Source organism: Pristiophorus japonicus, chromosome 21, assembly GCF_044704955.1.
Source record: "Pristiophorus japonicus isolate sPriJap1 chromosome 21, sPriJap1.hap1, whole genome shotgun sequence".
Classification (NCBI taxonomy): Eukaryota; Metazoa; Chordata; class Chondrichthyes; family Pristiophoridae; genus Pristiophorus; species Pristiophorus japonicus.
Genome location: NC_091997.1, coordinates 85793335 through 85818933, shown reverse-complemented (window position 1 = coordinate 85818933; position 25599 = coordinate 85793335). Strand labels below are relative to the sequence as shown.

Sequence of the window (25599 nt, the reverse complement as noted above, 5' to 3'; positions counted from 1 at the left end):
AAATGGATCGAGTGTGACATTTTAAATTCAAGCACATCCTCTGCCACGGTAGAAAGTCTACGGCCAATGTTCGCCGCCCATGGTCTACCGGATGTCTTGGTCAGTGACCATGGCCCGTGCTTCACAAGCACTGAATTCCAGGACTTCATGGCAGGCAATGGAATTAACCATGTCAGAACGGCACCGTTCAAGCCGGCCTCTAATGGGCAGGCGTAATGAGCAGTGCAGATAATCAAACAGGGAATGCTCAGAATCCAAGGGGGTTCCCTACAAAGCCGCTTATCACGCCTCCTGTTTGCCTACAGATCCCGACCACACTCGCTCACAGGGGTTCCACCCGCAGAGCTGCTAATGAAAAGGACGCTCAAAACCAGGTTATCTCTTATACATCCCACCATGAAAGAAATTGTCGAGAGCAGGCGTCAGTCACAATGTGACTACCATGACAGGAATGCGAGGGTGCGAGGTATCGATGTCAATGACCCTGTCTTTGTCCTCAACTACGCTGCAGGGCCCAAATGGCTCACAGGCACTGTGATTGCCAAAGAGGGGAATAGGATTCTGATAGTTAAACTTACCAATGGATAAATCTGCCGCAAACATGTAGATCAAACAAAAAGGAGGTTCAGCAACCCCATCGAAGAAGCAGAGGAAGAACACGATGTCGAGTTCACTCCACCACAGGTGACCGAACACCGGAACCAAGTGGAGGAGAGCCCAGTCACTGTGGGCAGTCCGGACAGGCCTGAGGCACTGCAAACAGCAGACACTCAGGCCAGCGCCCAACAACCGGAGCCCCAACTCAGGGGCTCTACAAGGGAGCGTAAACCACCAGAGAGACTCAACCTGTGATCCCAATAAGACTTTCGGGGGGGAGGTGATGTTATGTATTCAACCATCATTGTAACCCATGTATAAACTGACCTTAGTTGTACACTGTGAGAGCAATGACCACTAGGTGGTGAACTTGTGAGAGACACTCCTCACTTGGACTTTCAGGTATAAAAGGGGAAGCTCCACCCACCTTCATCACTTGAGTGCTCGTGAATAAAGGTTACTGGTCACAGAGTGACCTTCTCTCAAGCATGGGCCTCGTGTGCATTTAAACTGTATAGTAAGGTCGTATTACTTTCCGTCACATCTGTTCTGAAGACGCCACCTTTGACACTAGTGCCTCTGACATGTCTTCCTTTTTCCTCAACAGAAGATTCCCCTCCACTGTGGTTACCATGGCTCTCAACCGTGTCCGTTCTATTTCTCGCTCTTCTGCCCTCACCCCTTCCCCTCCCTCTCAGAACCATGACAGGTTTCCCCTTGTCCTCACCTTTCACCCCACGAGCCTCCATGTTTAATGGATCATCCTCCACCACCTCCAGCGTGATCCCACCACCAATCACATCTTCCCCTCCCCTCCCCTCTCAGCATTCCGAAGGGACTGCTCCCTCCGGGACATACTGGTCCACTCCTCAATCACCCCCAGCATCCCGCCCATTCCCACAACATCTTCCCCTGCAAGCGCAGGAGATGCAACACCTGCCCTTTTACCTCCTCCCTTCCCACAGTCCAGGGCCCCAAATACTCCTTCCAGGTGAAACAGCGATTTACCTGTACTGCTTGCAATTTAGTATACTGTGTTCGCTACTCATGATGTGGTCTCCTCTACATTGGGGAGACCAAGCGTAGATTGGGTGACCGCTTTGCAGAACATCTCCGTTCAGTCCGTAAGTGTGACCCTGAGCTTCCGGTCACCTGTCACTTTAATTCTCCTCTCCACTTGCACTCTGACCTCTCCGTCCTCGGCCTCCTACACTGTTCCAATGAAGCTCAACGCAAGCTCGAAGAACAGCACCTCATCTTTCGTTTTGGCACTTTACAGCCTTCTGGACTCAAACATTGCTCATATTTTATTCCCTTTTTTTTTAAGGACGTGCTTATTTGTACTGCAAAACTGGCCACCATACTCCACTCTTTGTCTATGATTGGTCTCCTTGGAGATTAAGCCACACCCTGAAGTTTCACAGGAATGTGTAACTGGAACGGCCCCTCCCAAGCTCTCACTGACTTTGCAAATTCTAACTCAATCCATTTTGACTTTCTGAAGCAACAGAGGACAGAGCTCCCCAGAAGACAGCAAGGGCCAGCCAAAGTGTCTTACCCCAGTTCAAGTACATCCCCCCTCCAGCCCAAGTGCCTTACCCCAGTCCAAGTTCATCCTCCCCCTGCCTCCCCACCCCCCCATAGATGGGGCATTGTGTAAGAATTAACAGGTTTATTGGGTATGAAATGAATTGTGACTTCTGGATATCATCCACGGCAACGATGTCCCTTGTAGGTGGTTGCAAGAATGTGATCTGTCTTGCCTGAGTTCCCTCCCATTACTCCCATCCGCCCCACTCCCACCCGTGTCTCTCCCCCCCACCCATGTCTCTCCCCGCCCCCAGCCTCTCTCTTGCTCTCTCTCTACCCCTGCCTCTCTCTCTCTGCCCTCAGCCTCTCTCTCTCTGTCCCCCCCCCCCAGCCTCTCTGTCCCCCCCCCAGTCTCTCTCTCTCTCTCCCTCCAGCCTCTCTCTCTCTCTCTCTCCCCCCTTGCCTCTATCTCTCTCCCCCCGCCCCCTCTCCAGCCTCTCGCTCTCTCTCTCTCCTACCCCCAGCCTCTCTCTCTCCCCCAGTCTCTCTCTCTCTCTCTCTCTCTCTCTCCCTCCAGCCTATATCTCTCTCTCTCTCCCCCCTCCCCAGCCTGTCTCTCTCGCTCTCTCTCTCTCTCCCCCCCAGCCTCTCTCTCTTCCCCAGCCGCTCTCGCTCTCTCTCCCCCCCAGCCTCTCTCGCTCTCTCTCTCCCCCCCAGTCTCTCTCTCTCTCTCTCTCCCCCCCAGCCTCTCTCTCTCTCCCAAGCCGCTCTCTCTCTCCTCCAGCCTCTCTCTCTCTCCTCCAGCCCTTCTATCTCTCTCCCCCAGACTCTCTCTCTCCCCCCCAGCCTCTCTCTCCCCCAGCATCTCTCTCTCCCCCCCAGCGTCTTTCTTCCCCCAGCCCCCCTCTCTCTCTCCCCCAGCCTCTCTCTCATTGCAGCCTCTCTCTCTCTCTCTCCCTCCAGCCTCTCTCTCTCTGCAGACTCTCTCTCCCCCAGCCTCTCTCTCTCTCTCTCTCGCTCCCCTAGCCTCTCTCTCTCTCTCTCTCCCCCAGCCTCTCTCTCTCTCTCTCGCTCCCCTGGCCTCTCTCTCTCTCTCTCTCTCCCCCAGCCTCTCTCTCGCTCATGTCTCTCTCTCCCCCCAGCCTCTCTTGTGCTCTCCCACAAGCCTCTCTCTCCCAGTCTTCCTTGCCCCCCAGCCTCTCTCTCTTCCCCAGTCTCTCTCGCGCACCCGCTGCTTTTCTGCTCGCTGCCACCACTCTCGGTCCCACGGCCACCACTCTCGGTCCCACGGCCACCACTCTCGGTCCCACGGCCACCGCTCTCGGCCCCCACGGCCACCACTCTCGGTCCCACGGCCACCACTCTCGGCCCCCACGGCCACCACTCTCGGTCTCTCGGCCCCCACGGCCACCACTCTCGGTCCCACGGCCACCACTCTCGGTCCCCACGGCCACCACTCTCGGTCCCACGGCCACCACTCTCGGTCCCACGGCCACCACTCTCGGTCCCACGGCCACCACTCTCGGTCCCACGGCCACCACTCTCGGTCCCACGGCCACCACTCTCGGTCCCACGGCCACCACTCTCGGTCCCACGGCCACCACTCTCGGTCCCACGGCCACCACTCTCGGTCCCCACGGCCACCACTCTCGGTCCCACGGCCACCACTCTCGGTCCCACGGCCACCACTCTCGGTCCCACGGCCACCACTCTCGGTCCCACGGCCACCACTCTCGGCCCCCACGGCCACCACTCTCGGCCCCCACGGCCACCACTCTCGGTCCCACGGCCACCACTCTCGGTCCCACGGCCACCACTCTCGGTCCCACGGCCACCACTCTCGGTCCCACGGCCACCACTCTCGGTCCCACGGCCACCACTCTCGGTCCCACGGCCACCACTCTCGGTCCCACGGCCACCACTCTCGGTCCCACGGCCACCACTCTCGGTCCCACGGCCACCACTCTCGGTCCCACGGCCACCACTCTCGGTCCCACGGCCACCACTCTCGGTCCCACGGCCACCACTCTCGGTCCCACGGCCACCACTCTCGGTCCCCACGGCCACCACTCTCGGTCCCACGGCCACCACTCTCGGTCCCACGGCCACCACTCTCGGTCCCACGGCCACCACTCTCGGTCCCACGGCCACCACTCTCGGTCCCACGGCCACCACTCTCGGTCCCCATGGCCACCACTCTCGGTCCCACGGCCACCACTCTCGGCCCCCACGGCCACCGCTCTCGGTCCCACGGCCACCACTCTCGGTCCCACGGCCACCACTCTCGGTCCCACGGCCACCACTCTCGGTCCCACGGCCACCACTCTCGGTCCCACGGCCACCGCTCTCGGTCCCACGGCCACCACTCTCGGTCCCACGGCCACCACTCTCGGTCCCACGGCCACCACTCTCGGTCCCCACTGCCACCACTCTCGGCCCCCACTGCCACCACTCTCGGCCCCACGGCCACTGCTCTCGGTCCCACGGCCGCCGTTCTAAGCCGTCAGAGCGTGGGAGCAGAGAGTCGGGGGGGACGGGGGAGGGAGAGTCGGGGGAGGGAGAGTCGGGACCTCAGCGGAATCTCGGGCCTCAGGTCCTGCTTCTTTGCACCATGTGGAGGGAATGATTCGGGGGCGGGGCAGAGGGCAGAGCTTGACAGAGGGCGGGGCTTGTCGCATGTCTGTCAAAAAAAGTGCAGTACAAATAGTTACCTTTTTTTAAATCCTCCACTTTTTTTCTCTTTCCCATGGCAGCTGGTGATGATTCCACCAATCACACCCGATCTAGACTCATCTTTTGTTTCTTAACTTGTTCCATTACCATCTCATTTTTGACCATCGTCCCTTTTCTCTCTTAATCTCTCCTGCCTTCCACCCTATCACAGACCTTCCCTTTTGTTGTTTCCTCCCCTCCACCTGCACTTCCTTAAGAATCTGTTACATCTCGAACTTTTCCAGTTCTGACGAAGGGTCACAGACCCGAAACGTCAACTCTGTTTCTCTCTGACCCGCTGAGATTTCCAGCATTTTCAGTTTTGAAACAGAATGTAATTGGTCAGGAACAAAGTGTGTTCCTTGGTTACTTTGGGGGTCAGCGAGCAATAATAGACAGAAAGTTTTCCTGTGGTGTAATCCCGGCCACAGGAGAGAATTCCAGAGCTTAGTGCCTTGGCAGTTGAAGGCACGGCCACCAATGGTTGAGAGATTGAAATAGGGGATTTCTAAGATAGAGCAACTTGTACATGGTCTACGGAGTAGGATGAAGACAGAAAAGAAAAAAGCTAGAAAGAAAGACAGACAGACTTGTATTTATAGCTCACCTTGCCCGACCTCAGGGCATCTCAAACCGCTCTGCAGCCAACGAAGTACCTTTTCTAAGTGTAGTCACTGTTGTAATGTACGGAACACGGCAGCCAATTTGCATGCAGCAAGGTCTGACAAACAGCAATGTGAAAATGACCAGATCCTCTGTCTTTAGTTATTTTGATTGAAATAAGTGTTGGCTAGGACATCGGGAGAACTCCCCTGCTCTTCTTTGAAATAGTGCAGTGGGATCTTTCGCGTCCACCTGAGAGGGCAGACGGGACCTCAGTTTCACATCTCATCCGAAAGACGGCACCTCAGACAGTGAAAGAGTCCATTCAGCCCATCGTGCCTGTGCCCGTGGGTTGAAAGAGCTATCCAATTTGTTCCCATAGCCCTGCAGATTTGAAATATGGTTCCCAACCAATCCCGGTGGGAGTTCTAGAGGCCCTTTTGATGCTCGCTCGTGAATTTGAGTTGGGTGGACTTCAGGTATCCAATGGGTGGGAGATTGTTTTTAATCTTCTTCAGCCAACTATTCGGATTTGCAGTGGGAACAGAAATCACCTCCTGGTGCCTGAAGTAAAAATTTTGCTGCGGGAGGAGTAACGGTGATAAGGAGAGCGAGACTGGCCCGTGAGTGACCCGACAGCGGGGCCATCAATCCACCCACTCCTGCTCCTATTTCTTATGTCAGTAATCGGTTAGTGACGGCCGAATGCGCTTCCTGTCTGGGAGCAAAGGTCGCGGACTGCGCTTCCTGTCCAGGATCAAAGGTAAGCAAGGGGTCAGGGAAAAAAATAGCAACTCATGATTTGTATAGCAAACCTCATGATTTTTAAGAGTTCATCGTTTGATTTATGCGACAGTGCGGTTGGCATTTCTGCTCACACCCGCTTCTACTAACAAGCTGTAAATAGCTGAGCCTTTTAGACTTGCTCCCATCAATTAAAATTTCCAATCATCACACGCTTCCTTCCATTTCCGTACTGAGTTCGTTTGGATTTGCTACACACCAGTCCTTGCGTGTGGTGCTCATATTGCAAATGGCACCCATTGTTTCAGAGATCGTGCTGAAGCCAAGGGCTGGACAATGAGGCAAATGCCAGGGTTATGAGGGTTAATTCACTGACTCTGTCCCCTCCCACCCCCTCCCCCCCAACCTGCCGTCAGAGTGAGCTCTGCTTCAAGGAGACACAATGGAGCAGAGGGTCACAGAGCTAACCCCTGACCCGTTTGAGCATGGCTGCCCTCAAGGAGTGTGGGATTGGTGACTCTCGCGTGAAAGTCCTTTTATCTTACTGATAGACATGTATTGTTCAACATTTCAACATTGAAATGTTTTATGCTTTTAAAAATACTCTTTAGCGATCTGCTGGGGGCTGACAATTTATACCAAACTTTCTCTTACACAATCATGAACTTCCCTCAGCGTCCTCATAAATTTGCTTCCACTCCCCCTCCCACCCACTCCCCCCACACCCTCCTCACTCCCACTCCCCCCACTCCACCCTCCCATTCCCCCTAGCCTATCATTCTCCACTGCCCCTTCCCTCACACCCTCTTCACTCCCCACTCTCCCTCCCACTCCCCCTTCCCTCCCACTCCCCACTGCCCACTCACACCTCCCTCCCAATCCCCTCAAACCCTCCTTACTCCCACTCTCCCCACACCCCCTACCTCCTCCCACTTCCCCTTGAGTCTAAATGCAGTGTCCTCACTGAGATCAGTTCATTCATTCAATTAGTTTGCCATAAAATTCCTGCTGGACAGATGACACAGCTCGTCATTTAGTTATAATTTTTAAACAGTGTTTATTGATTGACTTCCAATCACACAAGTTCCATTTTGCGTATTACACACCAGCGATGCGTTGTTCTATCTAAGCAGAGTCCAAGGGGATGAAGTTACTCTTCGCCAGCAGTGTGAAGCTCATCGCGAATCGAGCGCACGTTTCACACCGAGCCCGAATTTCATTTCCATCAAAGTCGAAACTGGCGAGGACCAATTTCACGTCGAATGTGTTACAGTTATATTCTTCAACCGTGGGTTCCCATCGCCCTCGTCCGGTGTCGGTGAGAGTGGAAACTCACATTGAGTCTGTCTCCATGTTCTGTGTCGGTCGCCACAAAAACTCAGAACAAACCGGGAAAGGCAAGGAGCTGCCACCAGCGGCTTTATATCATTTGTGAAACATTGGGAGAAGATTTCTCCACACACAATCCTGCGCTTCAAGCAGCTTCAATGTTACAATCTGTGAAAACGCACTTGTGTTCAACGAGCGTCGGTTGTCCACCTGTATTCTGCGTGGTTTCCCTTCCCTCAAAATTAATGAATGAATTGAAAGACTTGCATTTATCGAGTGCCTTTCATGACCTCTGGAGATCACAAAGCACTTTACAGCGAATTAAGTATTTTTTGAAGTTTAGTCACTGTTGTAATTTAGGAAAAGTGGCAGCTAATTTGCACACAGCAAGGTCCCACAAACAGCAATGTGATAATGGCCGGTTTGGATCCTGGAATAAGTGGTAGGCCCCTTATTAGCATATTCAAAGGAGCCTAACGCCTACATCAGGGACTCCTCTACAGGCCCAAACCAATATGGCATCAAACATGTTTCCGACACTACTCGGGCATGGTGGGTTGGCCTCCTAAATTGGACCTCTTTTGCACCCATGATCCATCCAGAAATCCAGTGCAACAATGTCGAATTCTCCCCCACCCTGGGGGTCTGCAGTGGGAAAGTGTTCAATACCCAGTGTAAAATATATATTTTAAAATCTAGTACCACAATGAGTTTAACCAAGTTATCCGTTGCCTTTCTCCCATTACTCAATCACATTCAGGCTTCCTCTATTTTAGCATAAATAGGATTTTCTTCCATCTCTAACGGGCCAGGTTGTGGATCATCTTCCTCCAGCCGAGACCTTGTCTCCGTGTCTCCTGGGCTCCCTGTCCCCGGGCAACCTATCAAAGAATAAGTCTGCTCATTAGACAGAGCAACGGGATCCTCCTTACTGTCCTCTTTGGGCTGCGATTGGCCGTCTGGTTTGAGTTCAATGGCTAAAGAGGTTTCAACCTGCGGTATATGGTCCGTGCGGTCACTGCCTAGAAATTAAGAGGAGATCGCGTTTGATGGGTTTCACTTCCATGTGGGGACAGATAATGAAAGATACTGAAAGATTGCCACGACTTACATTTTACTGCCTGGATTTCAGTTTTGCCGTCATCACTGGGAAAACAGAAAATTAAATGTGTGAAAAATGAGTAACATATGATTCAAACAATATTAAACAGCTGTAAGTGGAAACTACATTCAGTCACTTTCTCCCCACTGGCCTGGATTTGAGTCTAACCCAGCCTGAAATTCCCTCATTCATTTTCCCTGATTCTGTCTGTCACTCTCTGACTGTCACTCTCTGACTGTCACTCTCTGTCTGTCACTCTGTCTGTCACTCTCTGTCTGTCACTCTCTGACTGTCACTCTCTGACTGTCACTCTCTGTCTGTCACTCTGTCTGTCACTCTCTGTCTCTCACTCTCTGTCTGTCACTCTCTGACTCTCGGATTGTCTCACCAATTCTCTTTCACTCTGTTTCTTTCTTTTTCTCTCCATCTGTCTCTCTCTCGCACGGTCTCTCTCCCTGTCTCTCTCTCTGTCTCTCTCTACCTGTCTCCTTCTCTCTCTCGCTCTGAGTCTCTCTGTGTCTCTGTCTCTCTCTGCCTGTCTCTATCTCTCTTTCTCGCTGTTTCTATCTGTCTCCGTCTCTCTCTTTCTGTCTCTCTCTCTGCCTATCACCGTCTCTCCCTGTCTCTCTCTATGCCTCTCTCTCTGTTGCTCTCTCTGTCTCTGTCTCTGTCTCTCCCTCTCTCTCTCTCTCGCTCTCTCGCTGTTTCTCTCTGACTGTCTCCGTCTCTCTCTCTCTCTCTCACTGTCTCTCTTTGCCTGTCTTTCTCTCTCTCTCTCTCTCGCTCTCTCAGACTCTCTCTTTGTCTCCGTCTCTTTCTGTCTCTCTCTGCCTGTCTCACTGTCTCTCGCTGTCTCTCTCTGCCTGTCTCTGTCTCTCTCTTCCTGTCTCACTGACTCTCTCTCTCTCTCTCGCTGTCTCTCTGCCTGTCTCCGTCTCTCTCTCTGCCTGCCTCCGTCTCTCTCTGTCTCTCTCTGCCTATCTCACTGTCTCTCTCTCTCTCTCTCTCTCTCTCTCGCTGCCTCTCTGTCTGTCTCCGTCTCTCTCTCTCACTCTCTCTCTCACTCTCTCTCTCTCTCTCGCTGTCTCTCTCTCTGTCTCTCTCTCTGTCTCTGCTGGTCTTGCTGTTTCTCTCTCTGTCTCTGTTTCTCGCTCTCTGTCTGTTATTCGATCCCCGTCTCACTGTCTATCTCCATCTCTATTGTATAGGGTTAATCACATAAAGTTAATTATGATATTTAGTCATTTACAGTGTGTTTCTGCTCCATGCTTCGTGGATTGTTGTTGCTATAGAGAGAGAGAGAGGGAAGCGATCTTGAGATGCACACCAGCTTATTATGAGACTGTCGGCGCCTCGAGATCTCATGCTTTGTGGACAAGCAGCCGGGGCATTACAGATTAGGAGTTGGCCATAAGCCACATGCACCCATGTTTTGTTTAATAGTATAAAGGAGCGGCACTGTCCCTTAGCTCTTCGAACTTCACCTTGGACCGCGATTCGCGAGCGGTGCCGGGACCCCCAAGGCTCCTGACCAGCCTTCGCTGCAGAGTTCCCGACAGGCCGAAGGCCATGAACGTTGTTGCATCTTATCATACTTCTCTTTTCTTCGTAAACTTTTTAATTAATATTTATTTTCCCTCAGTAAACGGTATTTTATTCTTTACTTCATTTGTCTTGTCTATTATTTAACATTCACCCAGATCCCGAACCTGGATCTATTATTATCGATCCAAAACACTGTCTCTCTTTCTCTTTCTCTCTTTGTGTTGCTCTCTGTCTGTCTCTCTCTGTCTCTCTCTGTCTCTCTGTGTCTCTGTTACTGTCTCCATATCTCTCTTTATCTCTCTGAGTCTGCTATGTAAGCTGTCCTCTCTGCAAAGAGTGTTCAGCCTCCTGTACCATGTGGGAACTCAGGGACACTTCCGGTGTCCCTGACGACTACGTGTGCGGGAAGTGTGTCCACCTCAAGCTCCTGACGGTCCGTGTTACGGAATTGGAGCTGAGGGTGGATTCACTCTGGAGCATCCACGATGCTGAGAATGACGTGAGTATCACGTGTAGTGAGTTGGTCTTACCTCAGGGAAAGGGTCCACAGCCAGATAAGGAATGGAAGACCAGCAGGAAGAGTAGTGCAAGGAAGGTAGTGCAGGGGTCCCCTGCGGTCATCCCCCTGCAAAACAGATACACCGTTTTGAGTACTGTTGAGGGGAATGACTCATCAGGGGAGGGCAGCAGCAGCCAAGTTCATGGCACTGTGGCTGGCTCTGCTGCACAGGAGGGCAAGAAAAAGAGCGGGACAGCAATAGTGATAGGGGATTCAATGGTGAGGGGAATAGATAGGCGTTTCTGCGGCCGCGACCGAGACTCCAGGATGGTATGTTGCCTCCCTGGTGCAAGGGTCAAGGATGTCTCGGAGCGGGTGCAGGACATTCTGAAATGGGAGGGAGAACAGCCAGTTGTCGTGGTGCACATTGGTACCAATGACATAGGTTAAAAAAAGGGATGAGGTCCTACGAAATGAATTTAAGGAGCTAGGAGCTAAATTAAAAAGTAGGACCTCAAAAGTAGTAATCTCGGGATTGCTACCAGTGCCACGTGATAGTCAGAGTAGGAATCGCAGGATAGCACAGATGAATACGTGGCTTGAGCAGTGGTGCAGCAGGGAGGGATTCAAATTCCTGGGACATTGGGACCGGTTCTGGGGGAGGTGGGACCAGTACAAACCGGACGGTCTGCACCTGGGCAGGACCGGAGCCAATGTCCTAGGGGGAGTGTTTGCTAGTGCTGTTGGGGAGGATTTAAACTAATATGGCAGGGGGATGGGAACCAATGCAGGGAGACAGAGGGAAACAAAAAGGAGGCAAAAGCAAAAGACAGAAAGGAGATGAGGAAAAGTGGAGGGCAGAAAAACCCAAGGCAAAGAACAAAAAGGGCCACTGTACAGCAAAATTCTAAAAGGGCAAAGGGTGTTAAAAAAACAAGCCTGAAGGCTTTGTGTCTTAATGCAAGGAGTATCCGCAATAAGGTGGATGAATTAATTGTGCAAATAGATGTTAACAAATATGATGTGATTGGGATTACGGAGACCTGGCTCCAGGATGATCAGGGCTGGGAACTCAACATTCAGGGTTATTCAACATTCAGGAAGGATAGAATAAAAGGAAAAGGAGGTGGGGTAGCATTGCTGGTTAAAGAGGAGATTAATGCAATAGTTAGGAAAGACATTAGCTTGGATGATGTGGAATCTATATGGGTAGAGCTGCAGAACACCAAAGGGCAAAAAACGTTAGTAGGAGTTGTGTACAGACCTCCAAACAGTAATAGGGATGTTGGGGAGGGCATCAAACAGGAAATTAGGGGAGCATGCAATAAAGGTGTAGCAATTATAATGGGTGACTTTAATATGCACATAAATTGGGCTAGCCAAACTGGAAGCAATACGGTGGAGGAGGATTTCCTGGAGTGCATAAAGGATGGTTTTCTAGACCAATATGTTGAGGAACCAACTAGGGGGGAGGCCATCTTAGACTGGGTGTTGTGTAATGAGAGAGGATTAATTAGCAATCTCATTGTGCGAGGCCCCTTGGGGAAGAGTGACCATAATATGGTGGAATTCTGCATTAGGATGGAGAATGAAACAGTTAATTCAGAGACCATGGTCCAGAAATTAAAGAAGGGTAACTTTGAAGGTATGAGGCGTGAATTGGCTAGGATAGATTGGCGAATGATACTTAGGGGGTTGACTGTGGATGGGCAATAGCAGACATTTAGAGACCGCATGGATGAATTACAACAATTGTACATTCCTGTCTGGCGTAAAAATAAAAAAGGGAAGGTGGCTCAACCGTGGCTATCTAGGGAAATCAGGGATAGTATTAAAGCCAAGGAAGTGGCATACAAATTGGTCAGAAATAGCAGCGAACCCGGAGACTGGGAGAAATTTAGAACTCAGCAGAGGAGGACAAAGGGTTTGATTAGGGCAGGGAAAATGGAGTACGAGAAGAAGCTTGCAGGGAACATTAAGGCGGATTGCAAAAGTTTCTATAGGTATGTAAAGAGAAAAAGGTTAGTAAAGACAAACGTAGGTCCCCTGCAGTCAGAATCAGGGGAAGTCATAACGGGGAACAAAGAAATGGCAGACCAATTGAACAAGTACTTTGGTTCGGTATTCACTAAGGAGGATACAAACAACCTTCCGGATATAAAAGGGGTCAGAGGGTCTAGTAAGGAGGGGGAACTGAGGGAAATCTTTATTAGTCGGGAAATTGTGTTGGGGAAATTGATGGAATTGAAGGCCGATAAATCCCCAGGGCCTGATGGACTGCATCCCAGAGTACTTAAGGAGGTGGCCTTGGAAATAGCGGATGCATTGACAGTCATTTTCCAACATTCCATTGACTCTGGATCAGTTCCTATGGAGTGGAGGGTAGCCAATGTAACCCCACTTTTTAAAAAAGGAGGGAGAGAGAAAACAGGGAATTATAGACCGGTCAGCCTGACCTCAGTTGTGGGTAAAATGATGGAATCAATTATTAAGGATGTCATAGCAGTGCATCTGGAAAATGGTGACATGATAGGTCCAAGTCAGCATGGATTTGTGAAAGGGAAATCATGCTTGACAAATCTTCTGGAATTTTTTGAGGATGTTTCCAGTAAAGTGGACAAAGGAGAACCAGTTGATGTGGTATATTTGGACTTTCAGAAGGCTTTCAACAAGGTCCCACACAAGAGATTAATGTGCAAAGTTAAAGCACATGGGATTGGGGGTAGTGTGCTGACGTGGATTGAGAACTGGTTGTCAGACAGGAAGCAAAGAGTAGGAGTAAACGGGTACTTTTCAGAATGGCAGGCAGTGACTAGTGGGGTGCCGCAAGGTTCTGTGCTGGGGCCCCAGCTGTTTACATTGTACATTAATGATTTAGACGAGGGGATTAAATGCAGTATCTCCAAATTTGCGGATGACACTAAGTTGGGTGGCAGTGTGAGCTGCGAGGAGGATGCTATTAGGCTGCAGAGTGACTTGGATAGGTTAGGTGAGTGGGCAAATGCATGGCAGATGAAGTATAATGTGGATAAATGTGAGGTTATCCACTTTGGTGGTAAAAACAGAGAGACAGACTATTATCTGAATGGTGACAGATTCGGAAAAGGGAAGGTGCAACGAGACCTGGGTGTCATGGTACATCAGTCATTGAAGGTTTGCATGCAGGTACAGCAGGCGGTTAAGAAAGCAAATGGAATGTTGGCCTTTCATAGCGAGGGGATTTGAATACAGGGGCAGGGAGGTGTTGCTACAGTTGTACAGGGCCTTGGTGAGGCCACACCTGGAGTATTGTGTACAGTTTTGGTCTCTTAACCTGAGGAAGGACATTCTTGCTATTGAGGGAGTGCAGCGAAGATTCACCAGACTGATTCCCGGGATGGCGGGACTGACCTATCAAGAAAGACTGGATCAACTGGGCTTGTATTCACTGGAGTTCAGAAGAATGAGAGGGGACCTCATGGAAACGTTTAAAATTCTGACGGGTTTAGACAGGTTAGATGCAGGAAGAATGTTCCCAATGTTGGGGAAGTCCAGAACCAGGGGTCACAGTCTGAGGATAAGGGGTAAGCCATTTAGGACCGAGATGAGGAGAAACTTCTTCACCCAGAGAGTGGTGAACCTGTGGAATTCTCTACCACAGAAAGTAGTTGAGGCCAATTCACTTAATATATTCAAAAGGGAGTTAGATGAAGTCCTTACTACTCGGGGGATCAAGGGTTATGGCGAGAAAGCAGGAAGGGGGTACTGAAGTTTCATGTTCAGCCATGAACTCATTGAATGGCGGTGCAGGCTAGAAGGGCTGAATGGCCTGCTCCTGCACCTATTTTCTATGTTTCTATGTTTCTAATCCAATTCCTTGCCTAAAACTACCAATCATTCAGTAAAATATTTGGACGAAATTGATCATTATGGTCACATATGCCAAAATATTGTTCTGAGAGAGTTTAAAAAAAAAAGATAACTTCATAAGGGCACAGTGATGTTTTTCTGATAGTGCTCCTTTATTCCAATATCAGGTCAGTCTCTGTCTGAATCTATCACTGTCTGTCTCTGTCTCTGTCTTTCTCTGTCTCTTTCTTTCTCTCACATTTTCTCTCAGGGCCCTTGATGATATTAATTTGGTCCTCTCGATCCAGTTTGCAGCTCATGTGAGCCACAGTACAAAACTACCTCTAAATTGGCCCTTCCACTCAAACAGGACATGAGGTGTGAGAAGTGAAGATGTCTGACCTCTCTCCTGACCTTGGAGTTGAGGAACATTGTTGGGACAGTCCAGAGGGAGTTTTACGCTGTGCCTAATCTGGAGTGCTCCAAGTGATACTGTGTGGCCAAAGTTGAAAAGTAACCCATTTGCCAGCATGGGCTCCCCTCACCTTCATTACATTAACAATCTTCTAACCCTCCATCCTAAAACAAAGTTGTGGTCAGTGTTGACCGTAGCCGAGGGGTGACAGCTGTCACTCTGCTTACCCTTTGACCATTGACTCCTCGATCAAACAGTACACATGCTCTGTAGAGTCAATGTTTGGGCCAGTGCTCTCCATTCCTTCACCAGGCCTTGGCTGGCTCGACGGCGTTGGAACTCTTGTCACCGAATACGCAACAGGCTCGTTGTCATCGCTCTGATCCTTCCTGGGAACCACAGAGTACGGGAAACCTGGACAGAAGGGCGGGAACACCATGCTTTTAGTTTCAACTCTCAAAGGGCCAGGATCGGAAGAGTTGGCCAGCAATTCTAGTCACTTACATTCAGCCACTTGTGTCAGCTGCACATCACCGGCCCTACAGTTAGCAAAGAAAAGTAACCTGTAAATGTTCCATTAAATGAGCAAAATTATACAGAAAGTCTGCCGAAATACTGATCAAATCCCATCCCTACCTGGGTCCTGGTGCTGAGGATCCTTCACAACACATGCCGTAAGATGGGAAAGATAAATGTAAGAATCTATGTAAGGAGTCTGCTCTTACAATTTTATAGATTTAGATCAAACATTTTAACGCTCTTGCTTACCTTTACCTTTGGCAGATTGTCGTTTCCTTCGGCAAACTACCCCAATAATGCAAACTATCCCAACAATGCAAATGAGTACAATCAGACACACTATGGCTACGTTCACAGTGATGGCAGGGTCTGGAAATGCAGAGGAGAAGCAACATTAAGTTCAGTTTGTGCAATGCCGTCTTATATGTACAGCTGATCACACTGGTTACCTGGGCCGAGGAAGATACTTTTCCGGTTACAATCTGGAAAAGTGCAATTGCGAAGGAAGAAAATCGAACCAACGTCTAATGGGTACAAAACTAGACAATTGATTTGGAATCTCACATATGGGACATTGCCTGAAAGAATTATTTATATTATTTATATTGAATTATTGATATTAAATGGTTCACATCATATTCTGGATTGTATCACTTACTATGAGTTATGCTGCTGGTCACTAAAGATATTCCAAATGTTGAGGTGGGAGTGTCTGAAGATTTCCCGCTGCTCATTACACTGTTTACCTGGGCTGAGGAACATACTTTTCTGGTTACAATCTAGAATAGTGCAATGGCAAAGGAAGAAAATCGAAGCAACTTCTAAAGGGTACAAACTGGACAATGGACCTGGAATCTCACAGCTTGAATTATTGATATTAAATGTTCACATCATGTTCTAGATTGCATCACTTACTTTGAGTATTTGTATAAGTTATGTTGCTGGTCTCTGAGGAGTTTGAGGTGGCAGAGTCTGAAATTTCTGCACTGGGCTCCGTCACAAGGGAGATGTTTGCTGCAATCTTCCAGACAGATTTCCCTGAATCCTGACTGTGTACAGCACAGAGATACCTCCCAGTGTCCACCAGGCCCGCTGAGTGAATAGTAAGGTTGTGAGACTGGCGGCTAACCAAAGGATTGTGTGAGCTTTGGTTAGAGATTATTTGTGACGACTCTCTATCCACACAACAGAGTGGGTTAGAATATGGCCCCTGAGAGTCAATGGAAACAGAGTGCAGACACTTATTGACGTTTCCAGATCTGAACCAAAACAGATTGAAGGCGAGTAGTTTTCTATTCTGAAACTGGCAGGGTAAAGTCACATTCTCTCCTTCTGACACTGTCAGCGACAAGGAGTTTTCTTCAATAGAAGATATATTAGCTGAAAATATAAACAAGATTGAAAAGAATATTTGTTAATATAATAATCTCTAGTGTGGTACTTTATCAAAGAATTTCCTAAAGACCATGTACACTCATCATCATAGGCAGTCCCTCCAATCGAGGATGACTTGCTTCCACGTCAAAAAGTTCACGGGTGTTTCAATGAAGGACCTAATATTGCAGGTCCGAACTACACTGTGAAGGATGGAAGATTCCTGTGCGTCGATTTTAATGTGTGCTGGCGGTTGCACACCAACCGCCACACTGGCTTGGCAGAGCTAGGTCTTATACACTAGGTCATGTACACTACATCCACTGCATTCCCCCACTTACCATGTCTGTTACCTCCTGGACAGTTTGAAACCCGTGCCAGCTACTTCTCACTATTTACTCTTTATCTGCATACGCGGTATTTTCATCTTAATAAAGGCTCTAACATTTTCCCAATGACAGCTATCCGCACTAAAACCTCCTCCAGTATCTCCCCAACGCCTCCAAAAATCTCCCCTAATGTCTCACCTAATACCTTACATTATATGTTCTCGCAATACCTTGCCGATCACTCCCCCGATACTTCCCGAATATCTTCCTCGATCCCTCCCCCGATTCTGCCCCGTTCCCTCCCGCGATATTGCCCCAGTGCACCTACCATCCTGGGTTATCACAAAGAACAAGTCGTGGTTTTCACATCCCGACTGTGACAGTGTGAGCCAGGACGGACACTCCAATGCCCCTCCTTCTGTGGAATCCTGAGCCATGAAGGTAAACACCATCGAGTTAATCGTCTTCACAGCGAATGTCAGAGACTCTGTTTGGTCGTCATGTAATTTGCATTTTGTACACTCTGGCTCACTGTATCCTTTTCTTCCCTGAGGACCGATATTTTCATCACATGGCTTCTCGTTCTTTGGGTGCTGACATTTTATTTCACCCATTCCTGACCCGGCATCACTGGAGCTGCACAAGGTTACATTATTCCCAGCACCGGTGGGCACGTTGCATTGCAGAGTGGTGACATCTCCTGGTCCTCGGAAGAAGAGATAAGTGGATCCTGCGGGGAAAGGGCAGAATGGGATAGAGATAGAGACAGGAAAGCTCATTAAACAGTCAACGTGAAACAAAGCCTCTCACAGGAAATTAAGGAATCGTGATTTTTTTTTTGCAGTCAATACACTGTTGGTCAAAACCCCAGTTACACTTAATCTAACAAGGCTTAACATTTCATGGAGTGTTTAACAGCAAAATTAGCGTGGGAAAGCTGCACTGATTTCACTGATTGCCGGCAATACGGGGTGGGGTCGGTGGTAGGGGATCCACAGCGTCGCCTGTGTCAGAGTGTTGAATGACTGACCGCAACGTCAGGATTTCCGCGTTTAGATGCGCAACATCCTGAAGTTCGGGTCAGTTTCAGAGAGAATGATTGTAAATGCTGACAGTTTGGTCCGGGCGGTCCTCCGCTCCAGCAGGGGACAAGCCCGCCGCGTGAAGGCAGGTCTAACCTCAACGGTAAGTATGAAGACCTGCAATAAAAGGTAAGTGCAGTTCTTTTCTTTATTTCTTTTGCAGGGATTCGGGTGGATGGGGTCCGCTGAAGGATTTCTAGTGTTTTTTTAATTTTGTGAAAATGTTTAATTTTATCAGTTCCGCCCTCGTACTTAGCTGAGGATTGCATTTGCCGCCGAGAATGGGAACTACCTCCCGCTGCCGCCCAGATTCAGGGCGTAAGTCCCATTTTTGCCGCCGGGCGGTCTTTCCAAGATTTTTCCATGAAACTTCCGGCCAAAGTACCGTCAGGATCTCAGCGGTCCTTTGGGCAGAACTTAGCTTCCACCAATTCCAGGGCCTTAGAGTACAGGTGCAGCATTGAGAATCCGGAGTCCAGAATCCGGAATGTTCCGGAATCCAGACTCCAGGACGATTGGTGGTAGGGTTGTCCAGAATCCGTAAAATGTTCCGGAAATTTGGACTCGATGACCCTGCCCACCTCGGGGCCCCGTTGCTGCCCAACCTTGGGCCTCGCTACAGCTCACCCAGCCCCGCTCACCTCAACGTCGCTGCCCTTACCTCGGGGTCTCCTCGCCAACCCACCCGATGATGATCTCCTCGGCGGGGCTCATCTGACGATATCATCCTCGGCGGGGACCACCCGACAACAACCTTCCGGCAGAGCCCCGCCCGACAACATCCTTGGCAGTGGGGCCAGGCGGCCCGAACAGCTTCTTGGTGGGAATCCATCCCCGCCGCACCCCCCCCGCCCCCCTTTCAGATGTTCCGAAATCCGGAAATACTCAAACCTGGGCGTGGGTGTTTCCGGATTCGTGATGTCAGAAAGCAAATTGAAAGTCCAGAAAAACCCAGAATCCGGAATGGCCTCGGTCCCGAGAGTTTCGGGTCTTAGGCGCTGCACCTGTTCTGCGTACAGTTCTGGTCGCCATATTATAAAAAGGATATGGAAGCACTGGAGAGGGTTCAGAGAAGATTTACAAGGATGATATCAGAAATGCGAGGGTATACACATGAGGAAAGGATGAAAAGGCTAGGTCTCTTTTATCATGAAAAAAGAGGGCTGAGGGGTGACCTAACAGAGGTCTTTAAAACGATGAGAGATTTTGATAGAGTGGATACGGAGACAATGTAACCTGGCGATCTGTATGTCCCACCTTGCAGACTGACACACTCTGTAAAAAGTTAGATTTTACTCTTTGCAGAAGAAATTGGCCCACAACAAAAGGGAGGCAACTCGGACAGGAGGAGGCATGCCCAATCTGCATCCACTGACACCCTTGGAACAGAGGGTAGCTGCTATGATGAGTGGTACATGGAGAAAAGCAATCAGTACAGCACAAGCTGGGCCTGCACACGAGGAAGAGGGTAAGTCCTGAAAATGCATCGTGGCCCTTTAAATCAACCTGCTGCCTAACCTGCTATGTGTGAGAGTACTCATGCCACCCATCCGGCCCCCTCCCTTGCTGTTAAACATTTGACTGTTCTGATGTATTTTGCAGAACATGATGATGATGATGATGTTGATGATGATGATGATGATGAAGGTGGTGCTGCTGCTGCCAACCCTGAGGATCCTGAAGATACAGATCAACCAGATGTGGATGAACCAGACTGGATGATGGCAGCGATGACTGAAATGTCTGCAGGGGAGAGCTTCCAATTTAATGTTTGAGCCCCCATCAAGGGGCATCAGAGTTTCAACCCCTAGCATAGGTCTTGGTTCCACCTTCCATGGTTTTGCTTCCGATGTTGCGGGTCCCAGTGGTGCTGCTGGTATAATGCAGCTTTCTACAGTCAGTGCACTACCGTCCGAGCCTGCTCCTCCCTCTCGCATAGGTTCTGGCTCCATCTACTATGGTTTTGATTCCGACGCTGCGGGTCCCAGTGCTGCTGCTGATATCATGGAGCAGTTTATACTCATTCGTCCAACATCCCAGCCCATGGCTCGCACTCGAGTGCTGTTGTCTGGAACACCGAGCGCCCCACCATCCCAGCCCGAGCCTCTCTCTCTAGTACTGCCGTCTGCAACACAGAGCGTCCTACCGTTCCAGCCCGAGCCTCTCCCTCTAGTTCTGCCGTCTGCAACACAGAGCATTCCAGCATTCCAACCCGAGCCTCTCCCTCTAGTTCTGCCGTCTGCAACACAGAGCATCCCAGCATTTCAACCCGAGTCTCTCCCTCTAGTTCTGCCGTCTGGAACACAGAGCGTCCCACAGTCCCAGCCCGCGCCTCCCTGTGTAGTGGTGCCGCTTGCAACACAGAGCGTCCCACTGTCCGTGCCCGCGCCTCCCAGTGTAGTGGTGCCACGAGGCAGACCCAGGCAGAGGAGAAGGAGATTGGAGACACGCTCTCCTGAGATGCAGCATGCAACAGATGCGGCTCAGGTTGTGGCGTTGGGTATGGAGACCAATGAGCTTACCCGATCACTCATCGGTGGCGTCAGTGCAGTGGGTGAAGAGTTGACGGTCCTGACAGGAGAAATAGCAGTAATGACACGGGAACTTAGGGAGGGAATGTCCGAGAGAGTGCAATCAACAGCACAGGCCGTCGGGGGGGCATGCAAATGACGGCACAGGCCGTCAGGGAGGGCCTGGTTGAGGTAGCTGCTGCAATAAGGGCACACAGCCCGGCCAATCAAATGACACCCCTATGAGGAAGTGAACATTCACTGAGATATGGATGAGACATGGATGCAGCCTTTCTTTGCTGCTTTTGTTCTTGTTCTTGATGTAGCTGTAGTAGCGTTTTTCAAATTGAAATTGTTTTGTAAGTTTTGTAATTTTACAATTTATAAGTGATCTCAGGGTTTTCAAGTGATCTTTTAGTGTAAATGCTCTCACATTCTGTAACTTATTTAATTTTGCATCTAAAAAGTGATCTTGAAGTTTAAGTGATCTTAAGAGTAAGATTTTTCACATTGCGATTGTTTTGTAACTTTTGTAACTTTACAAGTTTATAAGTGACCATAAAGTTTTTAAGTGATCTTCAAGAGTCATATTAAAAAGTATAGTTTGATACAACAAATATTTTATTACAGTGACGTTAACTTTTCAATAAAATATTTTTTCATTAAAACTTCCATTAAATGTTCCATTAACACAACACAACGTCGGAACAACTGCAAAGAATAAACATGTCCATGTGCAAAAGTGGTCACAGAACCCTCAGGCATCAGTAGTTGAAGCGTTCACGGATGAGCTGCTGGCACAAGGCTCGAGCAATCGTTAAAGGAGCACGATGGACAGCCCTCCTCCGACCTAGTGCTCCGGCATCAGGCACTTGCATGCTTTCCTGATCGTCGTCATCATCCTCATCCTGCTCTTCCATAATACTATCATCAGGTACTGGACCCTCACGTGGGTCTTCTGGTTCCATTACCAGCTCCTGCTGCCTCATGATGGCTAAGTTATGAAGCATGCAGCACACAACAGTGAAGTGACCGACAATCTGAGGAGAGTATAGCAACTGTCCTCCGGAATGGTCCAGGCATCCGAAACGCTGTTTCAATATGCCAATGGATCTCTCAATGATGATGCGTGTCGCAATGTGCGCCATGTTGTATTGACGGTCAGCTTCTGTCCGTATCATGCGTAGGGGTGTCATGAGCCAGATGGTCAGGCCGTACCCTTTGTCTCCCAGTAGCCAGCTCTGCCCTTCTGGCTGCTGCTCAAACATGTCAGATAGAACGCTGTCGCGTAGGATGAACGCATCGTGGGTGCTGCCAGGGTATCTCGCATCGACTGACATGATGCGCTGCTTGTCGTCACACACGAGCTGCACATTGATAGAGTGGAAACCTTTCCTATTTCGGTACTGCTCAGAATCCTCCACAGGTGCTCGCAAGGCTATGTGGGTACAATCAATGCAGCCCTGTACCTTTGGGAAGCCAGCAATCCTGAAGAAGCCCACAGCCCTCTCATGGATCGCTTGTGCGGTCATTGGGAAATTGATGGTCATTCCTCCGCGCATACAGTGCAGCCGTGACCTGGTAAATGCAGGCATGTATTGCACGTTGAGAGATGGCACACACATCTCCAGTTGTAGCCTGAAACGATCCCGAGGCATAGAAAGAAAGTGCAGCTGTTACCTTCACTGCAACAGACAGGGCAGTTGGCAGTCTGCTTTTGGGCTGCAAATCTGCTCTCACCATATCACAGATCTCAGTGAACGCAGCCTTTTCACACAATCAGCCTCGCTCATGTCCAGGTACGAGCGCCTGGCTCGATATTGTTGACGTGGGTAAGATCTCCTGCCCAGCAACCTACGGGTTACGATGTTCCTGGTGCAGTGAGCTCTAATCAATTCTCTCCTATGCAGTGAATTGATGGCAAACCATTGCATAATACGTGGTGTTGACAATGCAGCACCCATTCTGCAAATTTAAGTATAAAACTGTCTATGTGGCTGCCTCTCCCTGGCCAAATGGCCTCAGTCCCCTCACAGCTCGAAAGCTGCTGCTGTATCTTCGGCTGCCGTCGAGCCACTGACGCCGCCCCTATCGTGTGGCCGAATGGCCTCAACCCCCTTCGAAAGCTGCGTGCGTGTTGATTCTTCGGCTGCCGGCCAGCCACTAATGGAATGTAGGCCTGCCTGAAGCACCACAGCTCAGCTCGAAGGCTGCTTGTTGCTGCTGTGGGGGCTGCCGTCGAGACACTGACACCACCCCTGCCTGTCTCCAACATGAAAGGCCTGCCTGAAGGTTGCTGCTGTTTCACACAGGTCGGAACATGGATTATTTAATCTTTTCTTTGCTTATAAATTTTTATTCAGGTTGGATTTATTGGTATAATATTTGTATAAGTATAACTAACATAGAAACATAGGAAATAGGTGCAGGAGTAGGCCATTCGGCCCTTCTAGCCTGCACTGCCATTCAATGAGTTCATGGCTGAAGGATTGATTGTAGAATTTAATGACTTCCCTTCCCCCCCCGTCTCCCCCCCCGCCCTCGTTCCCTACGCCGAATTTGTAACCTACGCCTGATTTTCTAAAGTGTAGACAAGGTTTTTTCGAACGTACAAAAATCTTCAATTACTCCATTCTAAGTTAGTTTGGAGTGAGTTTTCACTGCCTAAACTTTAAAAACAGGCGTAATGGCCGGACACGCCCCCTTTTGAAAAAAAAATTCTGTTCCAAAGTGAAACTGTTCTAACTGACTAGAACTGGAACAAACTAAATGCCGAGAATTCAAATTTCTAAGATATTCCATTCTAAACTAGTTGCTCCAAAAAAACAGGAGCAACTCAACTGAAACTTGGCCCCACTGACCCAGGTGTGTCTGTACTATAGATCACTATTACGCCAGAGCTCGAATAAACACCAAACCACATCTCCCAGTCAGACTCGGTTGTAACTCAGCCGTGTTTGGACTGAGGTTAGGGGCAGACGTCACTTATCATTTGAGGAACAGAATCTGTCGGCAGACCGCCCATATTACACAGAGTCTGTTTAGAAACAAATTGCAGAGTATGGTTACAAATCCCCCTTTACACAGTGTCGGTTTCCATTTCCTTACAGAACAATCGCGGAATGGACGGTCTGTAATGTACAGAAAGCCCTGAGCTGCTCCATTTTGCCAGTGGTGCTGATTTCGAGCCCTGGTCCGAGTGGTGTCGTGGGCCCCGCCTAGTGTGGTCTCCACCCTTTAATGGTGTGAGGCTCGGCTGAGTCATCAAATATAATTGTTACTTTCGAGTTCCCAATGATCGAGTCTGAGCATAAAATCTTACACAGAATTACATGGAATGTTCGGCACAGAAACAGGCCATTCGGCCCAACTGCTCCATGCCGCATTTATGCTCTGCACGGACTTCCCACCCCCTCTCTCCATTAAAGCCCATCAGCAAATCCTTCTAACTCTTCTAAATCTTCCACTATTTCATTCCTAGAGTGAGATATGATTCTGTTGTAAGGGAAATTGGGATAGGATCAGCACTGTTCTTGTATTTCATCCCTGCACTGTTTTAAGACAGGAGTTGAACCAAAGACGTTTGCAGCACAGAAGGAGGCAATTGGGCCCATCGTGCCAGTGCTGGCTCTTTGCCAGAGCAAACCCATTGCCTCGCTCTCCCCACAGCCCCAAATCTTCCTCTGCTTCAAATGTTTTCCAGTTTTCCTTCAAAAGATGAAAATGTCTCTGCGTCAACCACTCCCTGTGGCAAAACAAACCTCTGTGTAAAAAATGTTCTCCTAATCTGTCTCCTCACTCTCTTAGTGCCAATTTTAAACTGACCACCCATGATTAAACCGTGTTAAAATGACCCAGCAACAACTGTCATATGAGTACATTAAACATCCGCGTGAAAGCAGCACTGATGGCAATCGATATCCTTCAATCCTTATATTTCTGCGTTCAGGTACAGATAGAAACTGATATTTCCAGATAAACATGTTGAAGATTAGTTGAAAGTATGGATCCTTACCTACAACATGTTGGAACAGAAGGAAAAGACCCACAAACAGAGCACCAAGCGCCATTTCACATTCCTAGCTGGTTCAGAAGCTGGGTGCCTCTTTCACCATCACATTCTGGTCAGTGAGAGAAACAGAGAAGTGATGAAAGAGGAAATCCTCTTCCTCTTTTAACAACTCAACCACAGTAAAAACGACTTGTATTTATATAACACCTTTTATTGTGTTCCTAACACAGATGAGGCTGCACACAGGGAGGTTAAAGTGATCTCAGTCTTTAATCAGACACTCCAGAGTGAGGAACAGGCCTTCGGGGCCGGCTTATAGACAGTGCTCCCAAGGGATGCTGGGATCCCTTGGGACTTCAGGGGATGAGCTCCGTGGTGGTGGAACATGGGAGTGCATGTTTTACAGATACACAACATCACTCCCCACCCAAAGTCAAAGTGAAAACTATTTACTAGGTGAGGCGGTTGGGAGCCTTTCTTTCCTTGGTGGACCGCCTTGGTACAAATGTCTGTTCTGGTGTGTTGGCTGTGCCCTCGCTGGGCTGGCGCAAATCCTGACCGTGCCATCACTTTTGAGTACTGGAACAATCGGGCTGGCCCACTCGCTGAATTCCACTGGGGAGATGATGCCCTCGCGTTGCAGCCTGTCCAGCTCGATTTCCACTCTCTCTCTCATCATGTGAGGTACCGCTCGCGCCTTGTGGTGAATGGGTCCTGCCTCTGGGACCAAATCGATCCGCACCTTCGCCCCGGAAAAGTTTCCAATGCCTGGCTGAAAAAGGGAAGGAAATTTGTTAAGAACCTGGGTACATGAGGCCTCATTGACATGTGATAGCGCTCGGATATCATTCCAGTTCCAGCGGATTTTG

The 25599-nt window shown here is 49.4% G+C and overlaps 2 protein-coding genes across 5 annotated transcripts in view; both read right to left on the bottom strand.

Annotated features, from left to right (window-relative positions):
• The window catches only part of LOC139233743 (uncharacterized), a 35937-nt gene extending 31052 nt beyond the window's left edge, over positions 1-4885 (bottom strand). Inside the window, exon 1 of the mRNA XM_070864217.1 lies at positions 4839-4885. Coding sequence (XP_070720318.1) covers positions 4839-4875 — 37 coding nt within the window. The 5' untranslated portion in view covers positions 4876-4885. The remainder of the gene's footprint in view (positions 1-4838) is intronic.
• Positions 4886-7218: 2333 nt separating this feature from the next.
• On the bottom strand, positions 7219-24847 carry LOC139233742 (uncharacterized). 4 transcript variants are annotated; one of them, XM_070864211.1, is made up of 10 exons: positions 24734-24847; positions 17455-17856; positions 16339-16803; positions 16082-16174; positions 15673-15792; positions 15541-15562; positions 15409-15443; positions 15132-15318; positions 8627-8661; positions 7219-8537 (listed from the first exon to the last, which is right to left on the bottom strand). In XM_070864211.1, exons 1-10 carry the CDS (start codon positions 24786-24788, stop codon positions 8272-8274), a joined length of 1680 nt encoding a protein of 559 aa, XP_070720312.1. In that variant the 5' UTR covers positions 24789-24847; the 3' UTR covers positions 7219-8271. The 4 variants fall into 4 exon arrangements, with proteins under 4 accessions (XP_070720312.1, XP_070720316.1, XP_070720313.1 ...); XM_070864215.1 differs by having other exon boundaries at positions 7219-8396; XM_070864212.1 differs by having other exon boundaries at positions 15679-15792.
• Between the last annotated feature and the right edge of the window lie 752 nt (positions 24848-25599).

Excerpts from the sequence above, each read along its gene's own strand:
- LOC139233742 (XM_070864211.1), bottom strand. The coding sequence starts at position 24,788 with ATGGCGCTTGGTGCTCTGTTTGTGGGTCTTTTCCTTCTGTTCCAACAT. Across the intron at positions 15,563-15,672 it reads ACAATCTGCCAAAGGTAAAG|GATCCTCAGCACCAGGACCC; the intron begins GTAAGCAAGAGC and ends TGTGTTGTGAAG. Across the intron at positions 8,662-15,131 it reads GAGGAGTCAATGGTCAAAGG|TGATGACGGCAAAACTGAAA; the intron begins GTAAGCAGAGTG and ends CTGTTTTCCCAG.